A 25,562-nucleotide genomic window follows, 5' to 3' on the forward strand; every position below is an offset into this window, starting at 1 on the left:
AGGTTATGGAGCAGCGGTCTTTAGACCACTGCTTCATAACTTCTGTTTCCGACGAGCCTGAAGACTCTCTGGAAACAAGGGGCATCAAGCTCCATACTGAGCTTTATACATCGGCCCCTAAATGTTGAAAAGTTTGCAGGTGTCAGAGTTTCTTGCTTGAGGACCCATCTTTGGGCTGTTAAAGAGACAAAGTGTAATAATGAATTTTATCTAATTAAATAAAAGATTTTATTTTTAACATGTTAGCAACAATAATCTGTTTATTGTGAAGGGACAAATGTCATCTTTTTCCATCTTCCCATTTCAAATGAGAGGTCACGTGTCCCTCTAGTACAAAAATTGAGGGTAAAAAGCACTTTAAGTGCTGCTGCAGTTTGTTGACAATTTTACAGCTTTAACATGCATCTTACAGGGGCAATTTAGAGGTTCTCTTTCAAATGAGCTCTTGTGGTCTGGGGGCTTATATATGGGTTTTAAATCCCTCCAGCCCAGCTGCAGATGATTTGGTGATGTCAAATGAAGGGCATTGTAACCTCCTTTCCCTGCTGCAGTTCTGGGAGTCTTCAGGATCTGTATCGGAAGGAGGATCCCACTTTGGAGGACAACAACATTTTGGCCCTTTGCACTCAAGTGGTTAAACACATGATCATTACTAACATTGGGCTCTATGCTAATCAGTCTGAATTCATACACAAAACAATGTATAGCATTTTTATGTTTTGTTATTGTTAAATTAGAACACAAAATAACAACTAAATCTCTAATGTAAAAATGACATGCTCTATTTCAGCATTTAATAAAACCTAGAATACATATATATATATTTTTTTTACCTAGGGACGTGAGACAATGTACAATCGTTAAACAAAATAATTTTGTGTTTATAATGTTCCTTTTAAAATTAAACGTCCATTGGTGACATTGTTTCTAATTGCCTCCGGTGTAGTTGGCTGCTTTTCGAGCATAGCAGAAGACCTGGAGGAGGAATATACAGCTCTAAAAACCACTAAAAATGATCAGTTTCTCTGGTTTTTCTTTTTACAGGTATGTGTTTGAGTAAAATGAACATTTAGTTTTATACTATAAACTACTGACAACATTGCAAATACAAATATTGTCATTTAGAGCTTTTATTTGCAGAAAATGACAACTGGTCAAAATAACAAAAAAAGATGCAGTTTTTTCAGTCCTCAAATAATGCAAGGAAAACAAGTTCATATTCATTTTTACACAACACAATGCTCCATGGTCAATAAGGTGTGGATGGAGGACCACCAGACCAAGACCCTGTCATACCCTGCCCAATCTCCGGACCTGAACCTCACTGAAAACCTCTGGAATGTGTTCAAAAGGAAGATGGATGGTCACAAGCCATTAAACAAAGGTGAGCTGCTTGAATTTGTGGCATAAAGTCACACAACAGCACCATTAAAGACTGGTGGAGAGGATGCCAAGACACTGCATCTTTTTTGATATTTTGACCAGTTGTCATTTTCTACACATAAATGCTCTAAATGACAATATTTTTATTTGTAATTTGGGAGAAATGTTCTCAGTAGTTTATAGAATAGAACAAAAACGTTAAATTTACTTAAACACTGTGGGTACAAGTGGGGCGCTATTTAACGCTCCCACTCGAGCGTTAACTGTGCTAGAAGTAAGCTTTTTGCCCGCGCGCTTAAAAAGCCAAACTTATGAAATTTAGCGTGCATGATAACGTATTTCCTCATAGAAGTCAATGGAGCAAAAAAATAAATAAAATAAACTTAACACCCTACTTGTGCGCTAACCCAACATAAAAATATGAATATTTCACATTCCAATGTTCTTCACATAGAAGAATATGTTCCATTTATTCATAAATACATATTTCTATATATATATATATATGATAGTATTTTGCTAATATATATATATATATATATATATATATATATATATATATAGGAATAGATACATATATATATATTTATAAATAAATATATATAATATAAGCAGTGGTAGGAGGACTCCTGGTAAAGAAACATGCTAAATAAGCCTTTGCTGCCCCTGGTGCACTTCAACGATAAATACACCTTATGTTGGAAGGAAGTCACTCACAGGGTCTTTTCCTTAAAATACAAACGCCTAGATTTAGAGTTCTGCGTTAGCCGCCAAAAGCAGCGTTAAGGGCTCTTAACGCTGCTTTTTACCGCCCGCTGGTATTTAGAGTCAGCCAGGAAAGGGTCTAACGCTCACTTTCCAGCCGTGACTTTTCCATACCGCAGATCCCTTTACGCCAATTGCGTATCCTATCTTTTCAATGGGATCTTCTTAACACCGGTATTTAGAGTCTTGGCTGAAGTGAGCGGTAGACCCTCTACCGATAAGACTCCAGCCGCAGAAAAAAGTCAGGAGTTAAGAGCTTTATGGGCTAACGCCGGTTTATAAAGCTCTTAACTACTGTGCTCTAAAGTACACTAACACCCATAAACTATCTATGTACCCCTAAACTGAGGCCCCCCCACATCGCCGCCACTCTAATAAATTTTTTTAACCCCTAATCTGCCGACCGGACACCGCCGCCACCTACATTATCCCTATGTACCCCTAATCTGCTGCCCCTAACATCGCTGACACCTACATAATATTTATTAACCCCTAATATGCCCCCCAAACGTCGCTGCTTCCTTACCTACACTTACTGACCCCTAATCTGCCGACCAGACCTCGCCGCCACTATAATAAATGTATTAACCCCTAAACCGCCTCACTCCCGCCTCGCAAACCCTATAATAAATTTTATTAACCCCTAATCTGCCCTCCCTAACATCTGCGACACCTAACTTCAAGTATTAACCCCTAATCTGCCGACCGGACCTCGCCGCTACTCTAATAAATGTATTAACCCCTAAAGCTAAGTCTAACCCTAACACCCCCCTAAGTTAAATATAATTTTATTCTAACGAAATAAATTAAATCTTATTAAAAAAATTAATCCTATTTAAAGCTAAATACTTACCTGTAAAATAAACCCTAATATAGCTACAATATAACTAATAATTACATTGTAGCTATTTTAGGATTTATATTTATTTTACAGGCAACTTTGTATTTATTTTAACCAGGTACAATAGCTATTAAATAGTTATTTACTATTTAATAGCTACCTAGTTAAAATAATTACAAAATTACCTGTAAAATAAATCCTAACCTAAGTTACAATTAAACCTAACACTACACTATCAATAAATTAATTAACTAAACTACCTACAATTACCTACAATTAAATCAACTAAACTAAATTACAAAAACAAACAAACACTAAATTACAAAAAATAAAAAAAGATTACAAGAATTTTAAACTAATTACACCTACTCTAAGCCCCCTAAAAAAATAACATAGCCCCCCAAAATAAAAAAAATGCCCTACCCTAATCTAAAATAAAAAGTTAACAGCTCTATCACCTTACCAGCCCTTAAAAGGGCTTTTTGCGGGGCATGCCCCAAAGAAATCAGCTCTTTTGCCCGTAAAAAAAACATACAATACCCCCCCCCAACATTACAACCCACCACCCACATACCCCTAATCTAACCCACCCAAACCCCCCTTAAAAAAACCTAACACTAAGCCCCTGAAGATCTTCCTACCTTGTCTTCACCCAGCCGGGTACCATCCGATCCGTCCAGAAGAGGGTCCGAAGTCTTCATCCTATCCGGCCAGAAGAGGTCCTCCAGAGGGTCGGAAGTCTTCATCCAGGCGGCATCTTCTATCTTCTTCCATCCGGAGCAGAGCGGGTCCATCTTGAAGCAGCTGGCGCGGATCCATCCTCTTCTAACGACGTCCTAACACCGAATGAAGGTTCCTTTAAATGACGTCATCCAAGATGGCATCCCTCGAATTCCGATTGGCTGATAGGATTGAATCAGCCAATCAGATTCAAGTTCAATCGGATTGGCTGTTCCGTTCAGCCAATAGAATGCGAGCTCAATCTGATTGGCTGATTGGATCAGCCAATCCATTGAACTTGAATCTGATTGGCTGATTCAATCAGCCAATCAGATTTTTCCTACCTTAATTCTGATTGGCTGATAGAATCCTATCAGCCAATCTGAATTCGAGGGACGCCATCTTGGATGATGTCATTTAAAGGAACCTTCATTCAGTGTTAGGACTTCATTAGAAGAGGATGGATCCGCGCCGGCTGCTTCAAGATGGACTCGCTCCGCTCCGGATGGAAGAAGATAGAAGATGCCGCCTGGATGAAGACTTCCGACCCTCTGGAGGACCTCTTCTGGCCGGATAGGATGAAGACTTCGGACCCTCTTCTGGACGGATCGGATGGTACCCAGCTGGGTGAAGACAAGGTAGGAAGATCTTCAGGGGCTTAGTGTTAGGTTTTTAAGGGGGGTTTGGGTGGGTTAGATTAGGGGTATGTGGGTGGTGGGTTGTAATGTTGGGGGGGGGGTATTGTATGTTTTTTTTACAGGCAAAAGAGCTGATTTCTTTGGGGCATGCCCCGCAAAAAGCCCTTTTAAGGGCTGGTAAGGTAATAGAGCTGTTAACGTTTTATTTTAAATTAGGGTAGGGCATTTTTTTATTTTGGAGGGCTTTGTTATTTTTTTAGGGGGAGTAGGTGTAATTAGTTTAAAATTCTTGTAATCTTTTTTTATTTTTTGTAATTTAGTGTTTGGTTTATTTGTAATTTAGTTTAGTTGATTTAATTGTAGGTAATTGTAGGTAGTTTAGTTAATTAATTTATTGATAGTGTAGTGTTAGGATTAATTGTAACTTAGGTTAGGATTTATTTTACAGGTAATTTTGTAATTATTTTAACTAGGTAGCTATTAAATAGTAAATAACTATTTAATAGCTATTGTACCTGGTTAAAATAAATACAAAGTTGCCTGTAAAATAAATATAAATCCTAAAATAGCTACAATGTAATTATTAGTTATATTGTAGCTATATTAGGGTTTATTTTACAGGTAAGTATTTAGCTTTAAATAGGATTATTTTTTTTTAATAAGATTTAATTTATTTTGTTAGAATAAAGTTATATTTAACTTAGGGGGGTGTTGGGGTTAGGGTTAGACTTAGCTTTAGGGGTTAATACATTTATTAGAGTAGCGGCGAGGTCCGGTCGGCAGATTAGGGGTTAATACTTGAAGTTAGGTGTCGCAGATGTTAGGGAGGGCAGATTAGGGGTTAATAAAATTTATTATAGGGTTTGCGAGGCGGGAGTGAGGCGGTTTAGGGGTTAATACATTTATTATAGTGGCGGCGAGGTCCGGTCAGCAGATTAGGGGTTAATAAGTGTAGGTAAGGTAGCTGCGACGTTGGGGGGGGGGGGCAGATTAGGGGTTAATAAATATAATATAGGGGTCGGCAATGTTGTGGGCAGCAGATTAGGGGTACATAGGTATAATGTAGGTTGCAGCGGTGTCCGGAGCGGCAGATTAGGGGTTAATAATAATATGCAGGGGGCGGCAGATTAGGGGTTAATAAGTGTAAGGTTAGGGGTGTTTAGACTCGGGGTACATGTTAGAGTGTTAGGTGCAGACTTAGAAACTGTTTCCCCATAGGAAACAATGGGGCTGCGTTAGGAGCTGAACGCTGCTTTTTTGCAGGTGTTAGGTTTTTTTTCAGCCCAAACTGCCCCATTGTTTCCTATGGGGGAATCGTGCACGAGCACGTTTTTCAAACTAGCCGCTACCGTAAGCAACGCTGGTATTGAGAGTTGAAGTGGCGGTAAATATGCCTGTACGCTCCCTTTTTGGAGCCTAACGCAGCCCTTCAGAGAACTCTCAATACCAGCGTTATTTAAAAGGTGCGGGGGGGAAAAAAACACGCGTAGCTAACGCACCCCTTTGGCCGCAAAACTCTAAATCTAGCCGAAAGTATTTATTAACGTTTTGGGGTTTCCCTCATTTTCAAAACAAGCACAACATAACAGTAAAAAGCTTACCACCTTATACCCCCGCAATCCTAACACCAATGTGGCGTCCACGGCTGCTTCCCGGAAGATGCCAGGCGTCACGTGTCCCTTACATCACGTCCGTCGTCATGGCAACCGGACGCTCAGTCGGGATCATCGCATGCATTGCTAAAAACATAAACAGTGCTGTCAGTCATCATAGACCCTGTGTAAGCATATTAGTAAATGAGGCTACTGATAGGAAACATCAGCCATATGAATAGCAACAGGGCTTACTAAATAACTTGGTAGTTAATACATCATATGGTAAGATGCAGGCTAATTATTACAACTCATGGTAATAAGTCTCATCATAATTAAAATCTTGTGATAAAATTCATAGTAATACGAGAAAAGTCTCATAATACAGTATCGGCTAGGCATTGCATCCTGCAGAGATTCACAAAGAATAAGAGACATAACATAAACCAAGAATCAAAATATAAGAAAAAAAGAGACATAGCATAAACCAAGGAACGAAATATGGAATAGGTATTAAATTATTTTCTCTACTGTAACATTGATAGTATTGCAATACGAACTGTGCATAATCTCAGACTGACATTAATCTCAAAAACATAGTATGAAAAGACAACAATCTATAAGCAACAGTGCCAGTCAAGATGGACATTAAGCCCCCTGGGGGTCATGGTCCCCAAGTTGAAAATCCATCTAGATTCTCTTTGTAAGAGTGTTCTGGCTTTATTATCTCCCCGTGGGGGTGGGGGAATATGATCAATAATGATGTATTTTAGGTCTGTCACTTTGTGCCCCGCCTCGACAAAGTGTCGGGCCACAGGCTGATCTGATGTTCCTTTATCGATAGCAGACCATATGGCAAAACAGTGGTTGGCCATTCTGGTTCTTAGGTCGTCCACCGTCTTGCCCACGTAAAACATTCCACATATACAGTGTAGGAGATTCACTATGTATTTTGTGGTGCAGATCAGTCTGTGTTCGATTTTAAACTTTCTTGTGGAGTATGGATGACTAAAGTACTTACCTGTGGTAAGACCCCCACAGGTAGTGCATCCCAGGCATAGAAAGCAACCAGGTTTAGTTTTCAACCAGGTATCACTTATATAGCATCCCCTAGGGTCCGTTTTTATCAGTTGGTCCCTAAGCAATCTGGCTTTACGGTATCCAATCCTAGGTGGTGACATGTCTTTAAAGGGTAGGTGGATGACAACTTGAAGCACATAGGATTGAGTTCTTGTCAGTTGGTTGGCTATAGAGGATCATGGTGAGGGTATTGTCTTGATTGATGATCCTTATATCCAAGAAGTCCACTTCGTGACGATCATAGGTGATTTTAAATTTGACAGTTGGATGTACCCTGTTTAATTCCTCAAACTAAAAAAATAGTTCTTCCTCTGTGCCCGTCCATAATAGGAACAGGTCATCTATGTACCTTTTTAAACAGCTGTATCTTGTATCTTGAAAGAGATCCGTGCTCCCATTCTCCAGTTCAGCCATAAATAAGTTGGCATATGACGGGGCCATATTTGACCCCATTTGCAGGTAGAACTCTCGTTCAAATCGGAAGTAGTTGAGTTCAAGACACATTCTCAACATCTCACAGATAGCCTCTACTGGAGGGCCGATATAGGGATATTTTGCCAGTTGCCTTCTTGTTGCTGCAATCCTTTTACTGTGACCAGTAAGACATCCTCAATAAACAGCGGCAATTGTAATAATAGTTTGATCATAGATGCTGAGTCCAACAGGAAGGATGGTATGTTACGTACTATTGGCTGGAGTATATAGTCCACATACGTTGCAATTGGTTGGAACAATGAACCTATTGCCGACACTATCGGCCTTCCAGGTGGCTCCGATAAGCTTTTGTGTACCTTTGGTAACATGTATAAAACCGGTATCCTGGGGAACTCCACTGTCCTATATTCACCGGTACTTTTGTCTATATAGTTGTTATTGAGTAGCAATTGTATCAGTTCATCCAACATCGTTTTGAATTTTCTTGTTGGGTCTCCCCTGAGTGTACTGTAAGTATCTTTATTACCTAATTGTCGCATCACTTCCCTCTTATAATCGGCATAGTCCTGCAGGACCACGGCACCTCCCTTATCAGCTTCTCTCAGGACGATTTTAGTATCCTCTTGCAGTGATTTGAGCGCTCTCCTCTCCTTAATAGTCAGGTTATGCCTGTATTCTTTGTTAGCAATACAGCTCTCTTCGCTTTCTTGCCATAGTAGTCTAGAGAAGGTTTTAATAGATGGATTGTGGCTGCTGGGGTCATACATGCTCCTACCCCTGAATTTTGTCTCCTCCCCACTAGTAGTGCCAAAGTGTTCTTTTAGTCTTAGGGAAGTTGTAATAATTAGCCTGTATCTTACCATATGATGTATTAACTACCAAGTTATTTAGTAAGCCCCGTTGCTATTCATATGGCTGATGTTTCCTATCCTTAGCCTCATGCTTACACAGGGTCTATGATGACTGACAACACTGTTTATGTTTTTAGCACAGCACGCAACGAATCCCGACTGAGCGTCCGGTTGCCATGATGACGGACGTGACGTAAGGGTCACGTTACGCCTGGCAACTTCCGGGAAGCGGCCATGGACGCTGCATTGGTGTTAGGATTGCGGGGGTATAAGGTGGTAAGCTTTTTACTGTTAAGTACTTGTTTTGAAAATGGGGGAAACCCCAAAACGTTAATAAATACTTTGTATTTTAAGGAGAAGACGCTGTGAGTGACTTCCTTCCAACATAAGGTGTCTGTAAATACATATATACACATATAAATATATATGTGCACACATATAAGCATATATATATATATATATATATATATACAGGGAGTGCAGAATTATAAGGCAAATGAGTATTTTGACCACATCATCCTCTTTATGCATGTTGTCTTACTCCAAGCTGTATAGGCTCGAAAGCCTACTACCAATTAAGCATATTAGGTGATGTGCATCTCTGTAATGAGAAGGGGTGTGGTCTAATGACATCAACACCCTATATCAGGTGTGCATAATTATTAGGCAACTTCCTTTCCTTTGGCAAAATGGGTCAAAAGAAGGACTTGACAGGCTCAGAAAAGTCAAAAATAGTGAGATATCTTGCAGAGGGATGCAGCACTCTTAAAATTGCAAAGCTTCTGAAGCGTGATCATCGAACAATCAAGCGTTTCATTCAAAATAGTCAACAGGGTCGCAAGAAGCGTGTGGAAAAACCAAGGCGCAAAATAACTGCCCATGAACTGAGAAAAGTCAAGCGTGCAGCTGCCAAGATGCCACTTGCCACAGTTTGGCCATATTTCAGAGCTGCAACATCACTGGAGTGCCCAAAAGCACAAGGTGTGCAATACTCAGAGACATGGCCAAGGTAAGAAAGGCTGAAAGACGACCACCACTGAACAAGACACACAAGCTGAAACGTCAAGACTGGGCCAAGAAATATCTCAAGACTGATTTTTCTAAGGTTTTATGGACTGATGAAATGAGAGTGAGTCTTGATGGGCCAGATGGATGGGCCCGTGGCTGGATTGGTAAAGGGCAGAGAGCTCCAGTCCGACTCAGACGCCAGCAAGGTGGAGGTGGAGTACTGGTTTGGGCTGGTATCATCAAAGATGAGCTTGTGGGGCCTTTTCGGGTTGAGGATGGAGTCAAGCTCAACTCCCAGTCCTACTGCCAGTTTCTGGAAGACACCTTCTTCAAGCAGTGGTACAGGAAGAAGTCTGCATCCTTCAAGAAAAACATGATTTTCATGCAGGACAATGCTCCATCACACGCGTCCAAATACTCCACAGCGTGGCTGGCAAGAAAGGGTATAAAAGAAGAAAATCTAATGACATGGCCTCCTTGTTCACCTGATCTGAACCCCATTGAGAACCTGTGGTCCATCATCAAATGTGAGATTTACAAGGAGGGAAGGAGGGTTGCTGCTGCACGCAATGTTGATGGTGAACAGATCAAAACACTGACAGAATCCATGGATGGCAGGCTTTTGAGTGTCCTTGCAAAGAAAGGTGGCTATATTGGTCACTGATTTGTTTTTGTTTTGTTTTTGAATGTCAGAAATGTATATTTTTGAATGTCAGAAATGTATATTTGTGAATGTTGAGATGTTATATTGGTTTCACTGGTAAAAATAAATAATTGAAATGGGTATATATTTGTTTTTTGTTAAGTTGCCTAATAATTATGCACAGTAATAGTCACCTGCACACACAAATATCCCCCTAAAATAGCTATAACTAAAAACAAACTAAAAACTACTTCCAAAACTATTCAGCTTTGATATTAATTAGTTTTTTGGGTTCATTGAGAACATGGTTGTTCAATAATAAAATTAATCCTCAAAAAAACAACTTGCCTAATAATTCTGCACTCCCTGTATATATATATACATAGAAAACACCAATTGCCTAAGCAATTGAAAGAATGTACTTTATTAGCACTCAACAGCACTTAGTAACAAGGCCACATACTTCTGCCATAGGAAAAAAGGCCCAAACAAATGGGGAATTAAAACTTAACATTTAATTGGTCTTTTAATTGGTTCCCACATTCCGACATTGGATTGGTCCAAGAGGAGGTGTGAGGATACTTGAACCAATCCAATGCCGGAATGTGGGAACCAATTAAAAGATCAGATTCAGAAGAGCCCTGTAGCAGCCAGCCAATAAATGGTCAGCAGAATGGCGGGCACTCCACCTTTGACAAAGCCGAAAGGCGAAACATGTCAGGGCATACTGAGACTTTGTGTCTCGCTTTTTAAACTTATAGCAGCTGTGTGAATATGTGAATGACTGATATATAGAAAAATAGAATTTAAACTAAGTATGTGTGCATGTATGGTTTACAGATAATCTCTATTTCATGTGCTTTAATAAATTCCAAGGTGTATGGGAGCACCCTTAGAGTATTAACGAACTGACAAGTAGTACCGAAATCACAAGTCACTCATGAAAACGGGGGTCTAGTTTATCTTCGGGTACTTACCGAGGACCCGCACATATGTATACTAGTCCTAAGTCAGTTTGACAATTAAGCGGCAGTTTATTTGTTATACTATACTGTTACGTTCAATACTATACCACTGTTACATTTTCTTAGCTTGAACAAGCAGCTTAACTTACAGCCGTAAAAAATATTATATTATACCAACTAGTAACTATCTTAGCAATTGGTACATATTTAAGGCTTAGAACATTTAACTGAAACCTTGGGGGTTCCAAGTATCAACCCAGGCTATTACACAAGTGCCCTACGCCTGATAATTCTTTTAGCGACGGAGACAGACATGGTTAAGCTTCATGTTACATACTGATGTATACAGCACATTACCTGGAGTGTAATCTAACCCACTATAATAAAATTTCCATTGGAGTATAGTTATTATAGATCTACAGACTTCTACGCAAAGCGGGTTCACTCACGCAATAATATACTTGTATACCATATATACCACTCTGCCAATACAGTAATTTGAGGGAACTTACCGCATCAATCTTAAAGGGGCATACCCTCCCTATACACATTCACATTTACTTTGAGCTTCATCTGGTTCCTTCAACCAGGGTGATGTCATCACGCAAGTAAAACTTAATATTTGAACGCCAGTGTACCGAAAAGAGCTATTATTTATTTAAGTAATTTATACTAGTACATACTAGGAGTACCATACTCAGCATACCTTGGAAAAATAACGACAAGAGGCACTGATAATAATTTAAACAAGTTAAACACAAGGTAGTTATCTACCTATAATAACTACTTTATCTAGATGAGTTAATTTGTGAGTTTAACATACCAGCATTTAACCCCAACAATACATAAGGTATTTACTCACACAACAATAATTAGTTGGTTACTATATTACCAACATAGGCAGAATTTAGGGGATTGGCAGATACGTTTACTATATACCTATTCTTACCCCTACTTGATATTCAGTCATTTATTTACTTCTCCCGAGCACATACTTTCACTCTCCCATTACGGGGTACCTATATTTGTCCCAGTGGCAATTTGTGCTGTGGGACTAATTCATTTTCACTATCACCAACTGTGATTTTTAATTTACCAATCCTTTTTAGAACGATATTAATAAATGTTAAGTTTTAATTCCCCATTTGTTTGGGCCTTTTTTCCTATGGCAGAAGTATGTGGCCTTGTTACTAAGTGTTGTTGAGTGCTAATAAAGTACATTCTTTCAATTTCTTAGGCAATTGGTGTTTTCTAGTTAATTTCTTACAAGTGTACAGCACCTCAGTCCCTATGTGTATTACATATTCATCTCCTCCCTTATAATTCCCAAAGGGAAGAGGAACAGTTGATAAGGGACACAGCACCAGTAGTGCCATCGTTTTTCTTTCTTTTTCTTAAATATATATATACATACATATACAAATGAAGACATATGCATGTATGTATCTCAGTGTTGCAGCCTTTTTCCATCTTAATATGGGAAGAGTCCACAGCTGCATTCCTTACTTGTGGGAAATACTGAACCTGGCCACCAGGAGGAGGCAAAGACACCCCAGCCAAAGGCTTAAATACCTCCGCCTCTTCCTCATAACCCCGGTCATTCTTTACCTTTCGTCACAGGAGGTTAGCAGAGAAGTGTTAGAAGATTTCGGAGTAGTTCCTTATGGAGGGTAGTACTCTTCGAGATGGGACTGGAGATTTTAGTACTCCTGTCAGCCTCTCAGTGAGAGCATTGATGAAAGTTAGAGTCCGGAGATGCAGGGGGAGTCTTTCAGCGAAACCATCCCGACTCATATTAACAGCTCCATAGACAATCAGCGTTGACGAGTTTCGCTGCCTGCTTTCTTCACTCAAGTCCATGTCAGAAGCGATGCTACTATCTGTCACACTTGAAGGGCCGTGTTTCTGTTCCACGGCGTAGATTCTGGTAAGATCGTTTCATTTTTTATACATATATGATTACGCAAGAAGACAGGGTCACAGTGTGACTTCTTTTAGCTGTATAGAATCAAGGGTTAATATCTCCGTAGGGGGATTATTGAACAGGGGGGAATAATCTTATATGTTTATTTAATTTTATGCTGCTTTATGTGTGAGATGTTATGGGCTTTTAGGCTGTTATGGAATATACAGGTTTCACTTTCACTTTGAGAGCCATGCAGTTTACAAGCTTGGCGCGCTTTCTCATAGCAGAGACGGTCCTGCAATTGTGCACCATGTGATTCATTCCCTTTTTCCTGACCGAGTGTCTATCAGGGAGGAGTTTTAAATCTCTGTATTGTCTGGGTCATAGGAAGTGGTGAGTGCCCCAGCCATTGGGGTATAAGGGTGCCGTTTTTTTGAATAAAATAAGATGTTTTATATCTCTAGTTCTCCGGTTATTGCACTAGCGATGGAGGATTCTGTTACTTTAGAGAGTACTCCCTCTATTCCTAATGAGTAATTCCTGTTTATATGGAGAGGAGGCCTTAGTTCCGCCCTCTCAATTATGTTCCATATGCCTTGATAATGTGATAATATCAAACATGTTTGATACCACAGAGCCGTCCATCTCTGAAGAGTTGTCGTCCAGTGAGGTGCGTACCCTACATTCTTATATCTATACACATGCAGTTTTCCCTTAGCATTGCTGATCCTCCATCTGGAGGGTGTCTTTTTTCATCAGACGTTACTGCGCAGTACAGATTGCGGTGTCTACGGCCTTTAATGCTTTACCTCGCCCTGCTAAGCACAAGCGAAAGGTTACATATTGCACTCCTTCCCAGAGTACATCAGATAATTTATTGGATTTAACTGAGGGTTATCCGAGGGTGAAGTTCTTTCTGAGACTTCAGAGTATGAACATTCTGGTCAGAGTCTGCTGCCTCTAAACCTCCGGCTGCGGAGGAACCAGACTTTAGTTTAGGAATTTGCGCTTTCTTCTAAGAGAAGTTTTTGGCGCATTCAGAGGTTCCAGAGGCCAAATTTCCTGATGACCCTTTAATTCCTAAATTGGATAGAGTTTGAAGACAGGGTGGTACCTTATCCTTCCCTGCTCCTGTTAGATGGCGAACATTATTAAGAATGAATTGGACAGGATTGGATTCCTTTTTTCCCTCTTCTCCCTTTAACAAATTGTCCCCGGTCCTGGACTCTCAATGGAGTTGTGAGGTTCCATCCCTAAATGGGATGGCGTTATCTTCAACCTTGCTAAACATACTACTATCCCGCTTGAGGATAGATTTTCGTTTCAAGAGCCCATGGATAAAAGATGCAAACTCTGTTAAGAAAGATGTTTCAACATACGGGATATTTGTTTCAAACGGCGGCGGCTGTTGCGTGGTTACTGGAGAAACTACCTTCTGGTGTGACTCCTTATAGGATTGATCGGTGTGGAGGATCCCCTCGACGTTACTCGGAAAAGATTTACGGCCTTGACGGTTGTTAATTCTTTTATCTGTGCTGCTATTAGGCAGTTTATTCGCTTGAATGCTATCACTTCTGCTTTTTCTGTTCAGGCCCGCCTGGCTCTGGCTGAAGTCATGGTCTGCGGATATGACTTGTAAGTCTAGACTTCTTCCCTCTCTTTAAAGGAAATGATTTTGTCTGGTCCAGGCCTGGATTCAATTATCTCCATGGTCACAGGGGGCAAGGGTGCCCTCCTACCGCAAGAGTATATGAACTAATCTTTTTCGTTCTAAAAAAACCCCATGTCTGCAGTCCTCCGCTAAGCCAGAGCAAACCAAGAGCTCTTGGAAGCCGTCTCAGTCCTGGTATAAATGCAAGCAGAGCAAGAAGCCCGCCGAGTCTACGTCGGCATGAATGGGCGGTCTTTGGTCCTCTTCTGGATCGTGTAGGGGGCAATATGTTGCTCTTTTCAGTCGCTTGGTTCAGGAACGTGCAGGATCCATGGGTCCTGGAGGTCATAGTTCAGGGTTACAAGATAGGTTTTAAGTCTCAGCCACCCAAGGGCAGATTCCTCCTGTCTTCCTGACCAGAAAGGAGGGAAGCCTTTCTGGGGTGTGTATGGGATCTGTCCTCTAGGAGTTATTGTCCTGGTGCCTATCGCAGTTAGAGGTTTGGGATACTATTCAAACCTTTTCGTGGTCCCTAAGAAGGAGGGAACTTTCCGTCCGATTCTGGACCTAAAGTGCTTAAGCAGGTTATTAAATGTTCCCTCATTTAAGATGGAGACAATAAGGTCCATTCTTCCCCTCACTTGAGAGGGGTAGTTCATGACCACGATAGATCTGAAGGATGCTCCGTTCTTGTACCAATCCTCAGGGACCACTTCCAGTTCCTAAGGTTTGCATTCCTGGACCAGCACTTCCAGTTTATTGCCCTTATGTTTGGTCTAGCTAAAGAAATTTTTCGAAGAGTGGACCATTCAGAATATCTTCTCTGTCTTCTTATATCCCATGGATGGCAGATAATCTAGAGAGAGTTCTCTTGTATCAAATACCAGGGTAGAATTCTCGGGTACTATAGTAGTCTCCATAGACATGAGAATATTTCTAACAGACCAGAGATGTTGCAAGCTAGCTTCAACATGTCTTGCCCTCCAGATCTCCTTAAGGCCATCTGTGGCTCGGTGTATGGAGGTGATTGGTCTCATGGTGTCCAGCTTGGACATCTTTTCCTTTGCCAGGTTTCACCTCAGACTGTTGCAACTGCGCATGCTGAACTAGTGGAACGGCGATAATTCGGATCTGTCTCAACAGATTTTTATAGACAACCATTCGGGAGAATCGCTCTCTTGGTGGTCTTGTCCGGATCACTTGTCCTGAGGGACGTCCATCTCAAGACCATCCTGGGTGATTGTTAATACGGTTGCGAGAATGGGGAGCTGTTTGGGGTGCCAGGAAGGCACAGGGCCTCTGGTCTCAGGAGGTAAAGCTCCCTCCTGATCTCATTTTGGAACTTCGGGCAATATACAATGCTCTTAAGGCTTGGCCTCTGCTGAGTTCATCCCAGTTAATCAGATTCCAATCAAACAATATATCCTCGGTGGCTTACATCAACCATCAAGGGGGAACTAGAAGCTCCCTAGTTTTGAGGGAAGTATCTCGAATTCTGGGGGAGAGACAAATTTGTTCGCTGTCAGCGATCCACATTCCAGGTGTGGAAAACTGGGAAGCGGATTTCCTCAGCAGCCAATCCTTTCATCCAGGAGAATGGTCTCTCCATCCCGAGTGTTTGCAGAGATTTACAAGAGGAAGATCTTATAACGTCTCAATACCAAGCTACCCAGATAGGGGTCGAGGTACAGGGATCCTGAGGTTCAATCTAATTTATCCTTTCCAACCGTTACCACTACTTCCTAGTATAGTGGCTCGATTCAAGCAGGCGTCAGTGATACTGACTGCTCCGTCTTGGCCGCGAAGGATATGGTTCGTGGATCTAGTGGGGATGTCATCATCTCCTCCGTGGAAGTTACCTTGTCGCAGGGATCTGCTGACCAAGGTTTCATTGTTCATCAATGTCTAGATTCTCTGAGGCTGACTGCGTGAAGATTGAACGCTTAGTCCTAGCCAAGAGAGGGTTTTCTGAGAGAGTTATTTTTACTCTCATTCAAGCTCGTAAGCTGGTTGCTTGTCGCATCTATCACTTATTCTGTTCTCCAGGATGAACTGGAGAAGGGCTTTTCTGCAATTCCCCTGAAGGGACAGTTTTCGGCCCTGTCTGTGTTACTGCACAAGAGGTTTGCAGAGCTCCTAGGCTTTGCTGGAATCTGACCTGTGTTTAGATCTAAGGCTCCTCCTTGGAGTTTAAATCTTGTCCTTAAGGTTTTGCAATGGGCTCCGTGGAGCCTATGCAAGAAGTAGACATTAAATTGTTGTCTTGGAAGGTTCCTTTTCTACTGGTTATTGCTTTTGTGTGCAGAGTATCTGTGATTGCTGCCTTGCAATGCGTCCCTCCTTATCTGGCTTTTCATGCCGATAAGGCTATTCTACGAGCCAAGTTAGGTTTTCTTCCTAAGGCTGTGTCAATTCACAACATTAATCAAGAGATCGTGGTTCCTTTCTTATGTCCTAATCCTTCTTCGTCGAAGGAACGTTTACAACGTATTTCTCGATGTGGTTTGTGCCTTGAAGTTCGCCTCTTCCTTATCTTTTTGTCTGAGGAGTGTCATCCGTTTAGCATAGAAACGGCGGAACATAAGCCTCCTCTGAGGATTATGGCTCATTCTACGAGAGCAGTGGTTTCCTCTTGGGCCTTCAAAAATGAGGCCTCTATGGATCAGATTTGTAAGGCTGTTACCTGGTTCTTCTTACATACTTTTTCCAAAATTTTACAAGTTTGATGTTTTTGCTTCTGCTGAAGCAGCCTTAGGGAGACAGGTTTTGCAGGCTGTGGTGCCCTCAGATTAGGGTCCGCCTCTCTTTTTTTTCCCTCCCGTTAGCATTCTGTGTACTCTAGAGCTTGGGTATATGTTTCCCACAAGTAAGGAATGCAGCTGTGGACTCTTCCCATATTAAGATGGAAAACATAAATTATGCTTACCTGATAATTTAATTTCCATCTGTATGGGAAGAGTCCACATCTTCCGCCTGTGTTCTCCGATGGGTGGCCCTAAATTTAAATTTTTTTCTTCTGGCACCATTTTCACCCTGATATTTCTCCTACTGTTCCTTGTTCCCTCGGCAGAATGACTGGGGTTATGAGGAAGTGGGGGAGGTATTTAAGCCTTTGACTAGGGTGTCTTAGCCTCCTCCTGCTGGCCAGGTTCAGTATTTCCCACATGTAAGGAATGCACCTGTGGACTCTTCCCATACAGATTCAAATTAAATGATCATGTAAGCATAATTTATGTTTTTCCTGAGACCTCATATCTTTGAGCCCTTATAACTTTTGTGTGCAATACTTTTTTGTTACCTTAGATCAGTGCTTTCCAAACTGTGTGTCGGGACACACTAGTGTGTCGGCAGCAGTGTGTAGGTGTGTCCCTGCTTCAGCACAATTTTTTTTAAATTTAATTTTTTTTAAAACATTTTTTTTTGGTTTCTGACTTTCCGCCTGCCTGCTACGCATATCACATGGTTGACACATGATTGATACCTAGTGGGTCACAGATTCTTAACCAATTGGCGCAGCTCAGTGGGAACTGAAACTATTCCCATTGGCGGCTTTGGCGGGACATTGGCTCCTGACTGCACGTGTAGTCTCCTTAATTGGCTTGTGACTGCACGTGTAGTCAGTGAGTGGGATAGCAGTGTGTTTGCAGCGCGGGCAGTAGTCAGTAGGGCTCACGGAGGTCTGAGGGCGGCAGCTTAAACGCTGAGCTGAAGTCAGAGGGTTTTTTTTGCAGCTAGCTCCCAGTAGTGCATTGTTTTCCTGCTCTTGATATATGAATAAGAAGTGGAAGCTTAAAAATGCTTGATGATGAAATGCGAGTGTCTTTATCAAATATTCCACCAAATATTCAGAAATTGTGTTCATCCCATCAATCTCATACATCCCATTAAAATAGTAAGTAGCTATTGGCGTTAAACTTTTTTTTAATTCTTGCACATACATACTGTTACTTGTAAATACATATTATTATTACATAATTTATGTATGTGTCCGTATATTTTAAAACAAGTTAGTTTAACCTCCTTTTTGCTAGTACAACTGAATTAATTACTGTGTCGCGAAATGATGTAGGTCTAAAAAGTGTGTCACCAACATGAAAAGTTTGGAAAGCTCTGCCTTAGATAGTGCTATTATGAGTGTAACTGTACTTTCTAATGTATTTTTGATGTGTTTTGTGACACATTTTTGTTTTGTGGAACAATTATCCAGAGCTCTGAGGTTGCGCTAAGCCAACACGCATTAACTTCAATTGTGCTCAAGCGATTGCATCAACTTGTAATATGAGCGAAAAAGCCGACGGGCACAAACAGCCGAGATAAACCCCTTATCGCTCGCGCCTAACTGTTAACGTGCCACTCGTAATCATCTCACCCTTTATATTTTATATGTCCTAGTTCTCTATCAGCATTTTAATACATTTTTTTTAACATATTTGTAGATTTTTAAAAAAAATTTTTTTTAAGATTACTCAGCCTTACTTACTGAAAATACCTTGTGCCCAGGCAGCGGTGAAGCTGTAGCTAGTAGGAAAGTAGCATATCTCTCATTATCTATGTCTTATTTCATCTGCCTAAATCAATCAAAGAATAAGCTGGCTCACCTCATTTAACATAATATTGTGTTTTCTAATTGTTATAAAATAAAAAAAATGATTCCGCACATGCGTGTTCTTTTGATAATCACAGACTTTCCTGATGAAGATGTATATATATCTGTTATTGAGGATGATGAGGAAAATGAAATTCAGAAGGTGTTAATTCTTCCAGACCCATGTGAAGGTGAGTTGTATGCATAATAATAAACTAAATATATAAAGCACCGCTCTTGAATCTGAATTTTTTTAGTGTTATAGTAATATTTATTTTTATAGCTTTTTAAAAATCTAAGAACTTTGTGGTTGAATCCATCATCTAGGGACAGTGAGCCATAAATGTAATTGCCTGTAAAATGTTTATTATGTTTAGTTTAAAAAATAAAATAAAACTTGTTTGTGAGAACTGGGTTATTGAGATCAGGCACTACATAATAAATGTAATCTTGCACACCTTGGTTATGCAGACAGTTGGTGTATGTGAAGCTAAAGATAGCTGTACCATAAAGCTAGTTACTGGGATAATCATTAAGGGGTTTTATAATAGCTGCTGAATTAAAGGGACAATATACTATAAAATAGTTTTTCCCTTATGAAGGCTAAAGAGAGTGGTGAGAGCTAATAAATATGTGGTCCAAAGGAATCTGATGTGCCCTGCAACATTGCTTGATAACTTTTTCTACCTTGGGCATTTGGTAGATGCCTCTCTTTTAATTGAGGATAGTCTTAACAAATTAGAGTCAACCCATTTTTCAGTCAGTGTCACCCTTTGACTAAGTGACAACCTACCTTGGTCATTTTATAAACTTTTGGGGCTAGTTTTGAGCGCTAGCACAGGAAGTGCTTCCACATGGTTAGTATTTTTGTGTTGAATCAGGAACATATGACCCAGTCAGAAAAAGAAGGTACCAACTCTAAACTGGAAGAGTTTAGAGCTGTTGGTTTTGGTCACTGTTGGCCTGATCCCTGATTGGAATTTGGTTGTAGGGTGTGTACAATTTTATAGCCTGAGGAGCCCACACAGATTCTTTAATCAGACTGACAGATTAAAGAATCTTTTCCACTGCTCCAGAGTCTAGTCACATTATGCTTTACACCACACAAGCCAATAATTGGTGTTGTCATGTTAATGTGAGGCTTGTGTACAGCTGCTTGACCATTCCACGAAGCTGACGCACAGTTTGGTGCTGATGTTGCTTCCAAAGGCAGTTAGCGGAGCTTGCCATAAGATGGAGAAGTTGCACTTCTTGTAAACTCCGTGGTCCGAGGCTATTTAATACAATTTGCAGGGAAAATAACAACAATGTTTCCTCTTTTCCTTCACCCATAATACCACTTATCATTACGGTCACTAGAGATCTGTTTGAAAGGCTCACAATCGACCATACAGGAACGCTGGCACGAACAGACCAGTTTGATGCCAAATCTCTGACCTGTGTCACTCTGAGATCCTTACCCTCACACAGCCAAATTTCCCCAGCAGACACCCGGATCCAGACGGTATATCATGAGGAGTCACGATCCGTCCCTACAGAGGCCCAATTGGAGAAAGAAACATTGCCTGGCCCACCTCCTCACTACATTGAGCTGCGGCTCATGTGGCCTTAAATTATCCCGGGGCGGTTACGGCCCTACATCGCACAAAGCTGCTCACCACAGATCGGATATTGGGACATCACTCTCCAGATCACATGCTACCCCTCAGGTGGCCATAATTGTCTCGTGCACACATCCAGGCAAATACATAGGAGCTCAGCACGGACTTTGCTCCTCATAACCACCGGAGTATATCCTCGGCCACCTCTCACTCCTGGACGTCAGGATTCCTGTGAACCAGTTATCTACAAGGGTTGAGTGTGTGTTCCTTACCAACTTATGTCTCTATAGGCCCCACAGACTCTCTCACACCTCTTAATATACCAACTTTAGGCCTCTACTTATACCTGGCCCACACTGCCATAAAACCTAAGGGTCCTTCCTCATGATAATTCAACCCCACGTAAAGTGTCCCAGATATTCATAATTGTTGAGACTGTGATACTCATTACCTGACCCTGGGAAAGAAGAGCATCCCTGCTATTCTCTGGGGTTATTGTACAGTTCATATTCTGGAAGAGCTCTCTTTTAGTAGGTCACTTCCACACACTCTACAGGACAAGTACTCATACAGGCGTAATATACCAGTCAAACCTTCCACAACTATATAAACTTACTACTTCACTCACTGAGTGTATATCTCCATCAAGGAACTAAGCTGTCATCTTAACTGACATCAGCCCACCCGCCTGCCATATTAAATTTATCTAATCTCAACACTACCTGTTCTCTCTCCCCCCTTTTCCGTCTGCCCTTTTTGCCTACGGGTCATATCCCACATTCGTTTTTGCCATATCGCCCTGAGAGAGCACCTTCCCCAGAAGAAAGACAGATATATATTTATTGCTGTGGACTTTCAATCAAGCAATACGGCCAGAACTTTTCTCTACTATGCCGCATAGCCTCTATATCTCATTGGACTTCTTATACCTACTATTAAGGGGCTACCTATCTTTCTTCGTTACCCTTTTTGTCACATCACTAAACAGAAATGATGTGCTAAATCTACCATCCAGGAGGTGCCGGTCCTATACTCTCTATCCTATATATTTCAGAGGAAGATTACTGCTCTACTCACTAGTGTGATATTCCTACCTGAAGACACCTCCCATTTCACACTATGGCTCATTCCCAAAAGAGGAAACAGAAACAACCTGATGTCCATAAAAGAACTCTAGCAGATCACTTTAATAGCAAAACCCACTATGAACAAGATCTGTCAGATGAAGGCTCCAGGGAGTCGATTCCTTCAATTAAAGGATCACGTAAAGATGAAAGTCACTCCACAGACAGATCTCTTCTCGCACACTCCTCTATACTTGTCTCCATTAAAGTGTTGTCTGATAAAATGGACTCTCATCACACATCTCTTAAACAACTGCTTAAACTGACAGTTTCTGAACTCAAAAGAGATATATCATCTTTCGGAGAATGGACCTAAGCCCTGGAAAGGAAACATGAGGATCTTCACGTAGATCACACTAATCTCCTTTCTTACACTCAGTCCTTAACAGAAATGATCTCCGATCTAGAATCCAAAATGGCGGACCTAGAGGATAGGTTAAGCCGTAATAACATCAGGATACGTGGTATCCCGGAGGACATTAGGATGGCGGATCTACCTGGATTCCTAATGAGCCTATTTAAGGAGCTATTAGGACCTTAAGAAGATCAAGAAACCCTAATCGACACAGCCCACCAAGCTCTCCGCCCCAGAAATGCTAACTCTGATACCCCGAGAGATGTTATAATTAGACTACACTACTACACATTCAAAGAAAAAATACTCAGGGCCTCATTACTAAACAAAAACGTGAAACATCCGTACCACACAATTCAAATTTTCCCAGATCTCTCCTCTCATACCCTAGCTAAAAGACGCACTTTTTAACAAGTCACTCAGTGTCTTCACAAAAATAGTGTGAAATATAGATGGGGCTTTCCTGTCAAACTCTTTTTTTCAATTCGAAGAACATTCCTATGCCATTTCCACGCCAGACCAAGGCATGAAACTTCTATTCTCCTTAGGCCTGCATCATCCCTCAGATCAAAACAAAGGCCTGACAGACAATCCTGATGAACTTAATGCCACTGCACCTGAATGGCTCCCATTGCCGAAAAGGCCCAACCACTAATCCAAGAAAAGGGACCAGATTGCCCAAAGTGAAGGATCCTAACTGTGTGTTCTATTTTTCTATATAGGACACTTGTAATAACAGTGGACAACGCTTCCCATAAAACCTTACTATCAATAAATCAGAGGACAGTGGCTCCTCCTTGGTTCCGGGTGGAGACACTCGCCCTCTCATCTCTGCCTTAGCAAATGGTTTTGGAATCACAACCTGGACGACAAGTATCCTTTTTGAAATGTTCAACTGTTTACAAAATGTTTAATTTTAGTATAGTAAATGTTAACTTTAATATTAATACAAATTGATTCTTAGCTTAGCCTCTGTTTAAGTCTACTTAGACTAACATTAATATGACTGGTACATAATAAGATAACCATTGTGAATTTAAACTTGTACTTCTATTATTTCTTTTAACAACTCTACATATCCAACTCCCACACCCTCACACCATTTGACGTTATTAGATTCCAAGAGTCCTAGCTCCCAATCTCAATATGTCTTAATATTACATATGTTCTATCCTCTAATATGTTATGGACCCCAAACCTTTAGTTCCAGTTTTCTTATTCTTACTGACTCTTGAAATATAATTTAGCACACTAACCATATTAGCTCACACTGAAACACTTGAATGTAATAGGTCCATGACCAGTACTCTACTACTAGGATGATATGTGCTGATGATATATGTCATTAACTCATACCTCATATTCATTCACACGTATCTCTATTAGAAACCAATTCAACATAAACATCCCACATAGAGATACTCTCTATGACCTCTATACTTCCAGTGACATCAATACTATTATATACGGTCTCACTCACGCATAAGACATATAGATCTTCTATCTATTACAAGCCAATTCATCCCCTTACCTACACGCCAAACAAATTTCTAGTTAGACTAATACTACACCAACTATGATTCTACTCTACTCATTCATTGAATAGTTATTTACAGACTTATATCTTTTGATATACCTTATTTTACTCAAATGTTATGTGTTCCTTAGTATGTTATGCATTTGATTGTTTAGTTAACTTGTTTTATCGCTGTTAATACTAATGTAACAAATCTTGTTAGACCATTCCCCGATATTGGCACCCTCTATATTCAACTTCACTTCTATTACTCACACTGTCTCTCTCTTCCTTTTTTATGCAATGACATATCCTATCTCATTTCATGAAACCCAGATAGAATCTACCTACCAACCACAAAACCCCCCTCCTTTCCCCTACTCTTTATATAGGCCCCTTACCCCTGACACTTTGTCAGTCACCCACAGTGCTCGGACCACTTTTCTGATAAATCTTTAGTGCACTCTTGCACATGTTTTACTCTTACATTACCAGACGCTCCTTACCCCCCCATATTACCCCCTATAACCTACAAGCGGCTCTTGTCCACTGAACACCTCCCCCCTGAGACATTTAAGCATACCAATCAACCTCCTGTATCACTCGAACTCGTAGATACACTACTTTCCCACCCACTCTAGCTCAATCTTCTTAAAGGTGGCTGCTCGACTAACTTATTTCTGACCCAGCTTCAGAGGACCAAGACCCAAACCCCTCCTCCCCCTTTCCCCCCCCCTTTTTTTATCATGACGGAGCTACGCGTAATGACGCTCAATACCCAAGGCCTTAACTCCCCTGCAAAGTGTAACCTTTTGATAAACCTCCTTCAGCACAACCAAGTAGATGTTGCATTTATTCAAGAAACCCATTGGCTTCCTCACACAGATGTCTCTCAAACTTTTAAGAAATTTCCGGTAATGATAGAAGCCCCTTATGAGTCCAGATCCAGAGGAGTAGCCACACTAATTAACGCCAGCCTTAAATATGACCCAATTTACATAGAATGTGATCCCCAGGCACATTTCATCATCCTAATTTGCAGATTAAATTACAAATTAATCACTTTAGTAAATGTCTATGCCCCGAATTCCAAACAAATTAAGTTTCTTAGGAAACTCCTGGAGTCAGTGTCGGCAGTAAAACAGGGAGAACTAATCTTTGGCGGTGACTTAAATCTAATCTGGGATACAACAATTGATAGACTCGGTCCAAATATCTCCACTGCAGAGAGATCTGCTCACTCTCTATCTGATGCTTTTCAGAAACTCTTCTGTCAATATGACCTATATGATGTATGGAGAGCCTTACACCCCGCAGATAAAGACTTCACTTTCTATTCCTTCCCTCATAAATCCTATACCCGAATAGATTTCCTCTTCATGAGCTCTCACGCACTAGATAACATATCCTACGCAAGTATCTCCACAGTTTCCTGGTCGGATCATGAATCCCTTTTAATCTCCATAGGCCCACATCTAAATAACTCGCTCCCACCTACATGGTGCCGCAAGGATTGGTTGGTCACCAACCCTATTCACAAATTGGAAACACAAGACATCATCTCTGAATTTCTAGAGCTTAATGACACTCCATATACCTCAGCAGAGACATTATGGGCCCTTACTTAAGACATTCCTAAGGGGCAACTTAATCAAAAAGGCTTCACAGATATGTAAAGCACAAGGAGCATCCCTTGCCACTCTAACATGCCAACTCAGATCTTTGAAAGAACAATTACATGTTTCCTATTCTACTACATTAAACGAACAGATATCTGACATCACGCAGAAAATTAAAACCCTTGAATACCAGAAAACCCATACTAACTTAGAAAGGCTTAAAGGGACATTATACACTCATTTTTTCTTTGCATAAATGTTTTGTAGATGATCTATTTATATAG

General features: G+C 40.7%; 1 protein-coding gene across 1 annotated transcript in view; it reads left to right on the forward strand.

Annotated features, from left to right (window-relative positions):
- LOC128646014 (zinc finger protein 391-like) overlaps nt 1–25,562 on the forward strand; it is a 95,396-nt gene that overhangs the window by 37,241 nt on the left and 32,593 nt on the right. The window contains exon 8 of the mRNA XM_053699404.1: nt 19,162–19,254. Coding sequence (XP_053555379.1) covers nt 19,162–19,254 — 93 coding nt within the window. The remainder of the gene's footprint in view (nt 1–19,161; nt 19,255–25,562) is intronic.

The sequence above is a fragment of the Bombina bombina genome, chromosome 1 (assembly GCF_027579735.1).
Source record: "Bombina bombina isolate aBomBom1 chromosome 1, aBomBom1.pri, whole genome shotgun sequence".
Taxonomy (NCBI): Eukaryota; Metazoa; Chordata; class Amphibia; order Anura; family Bombinatoridae; genus Bombina; species Bombina bombina.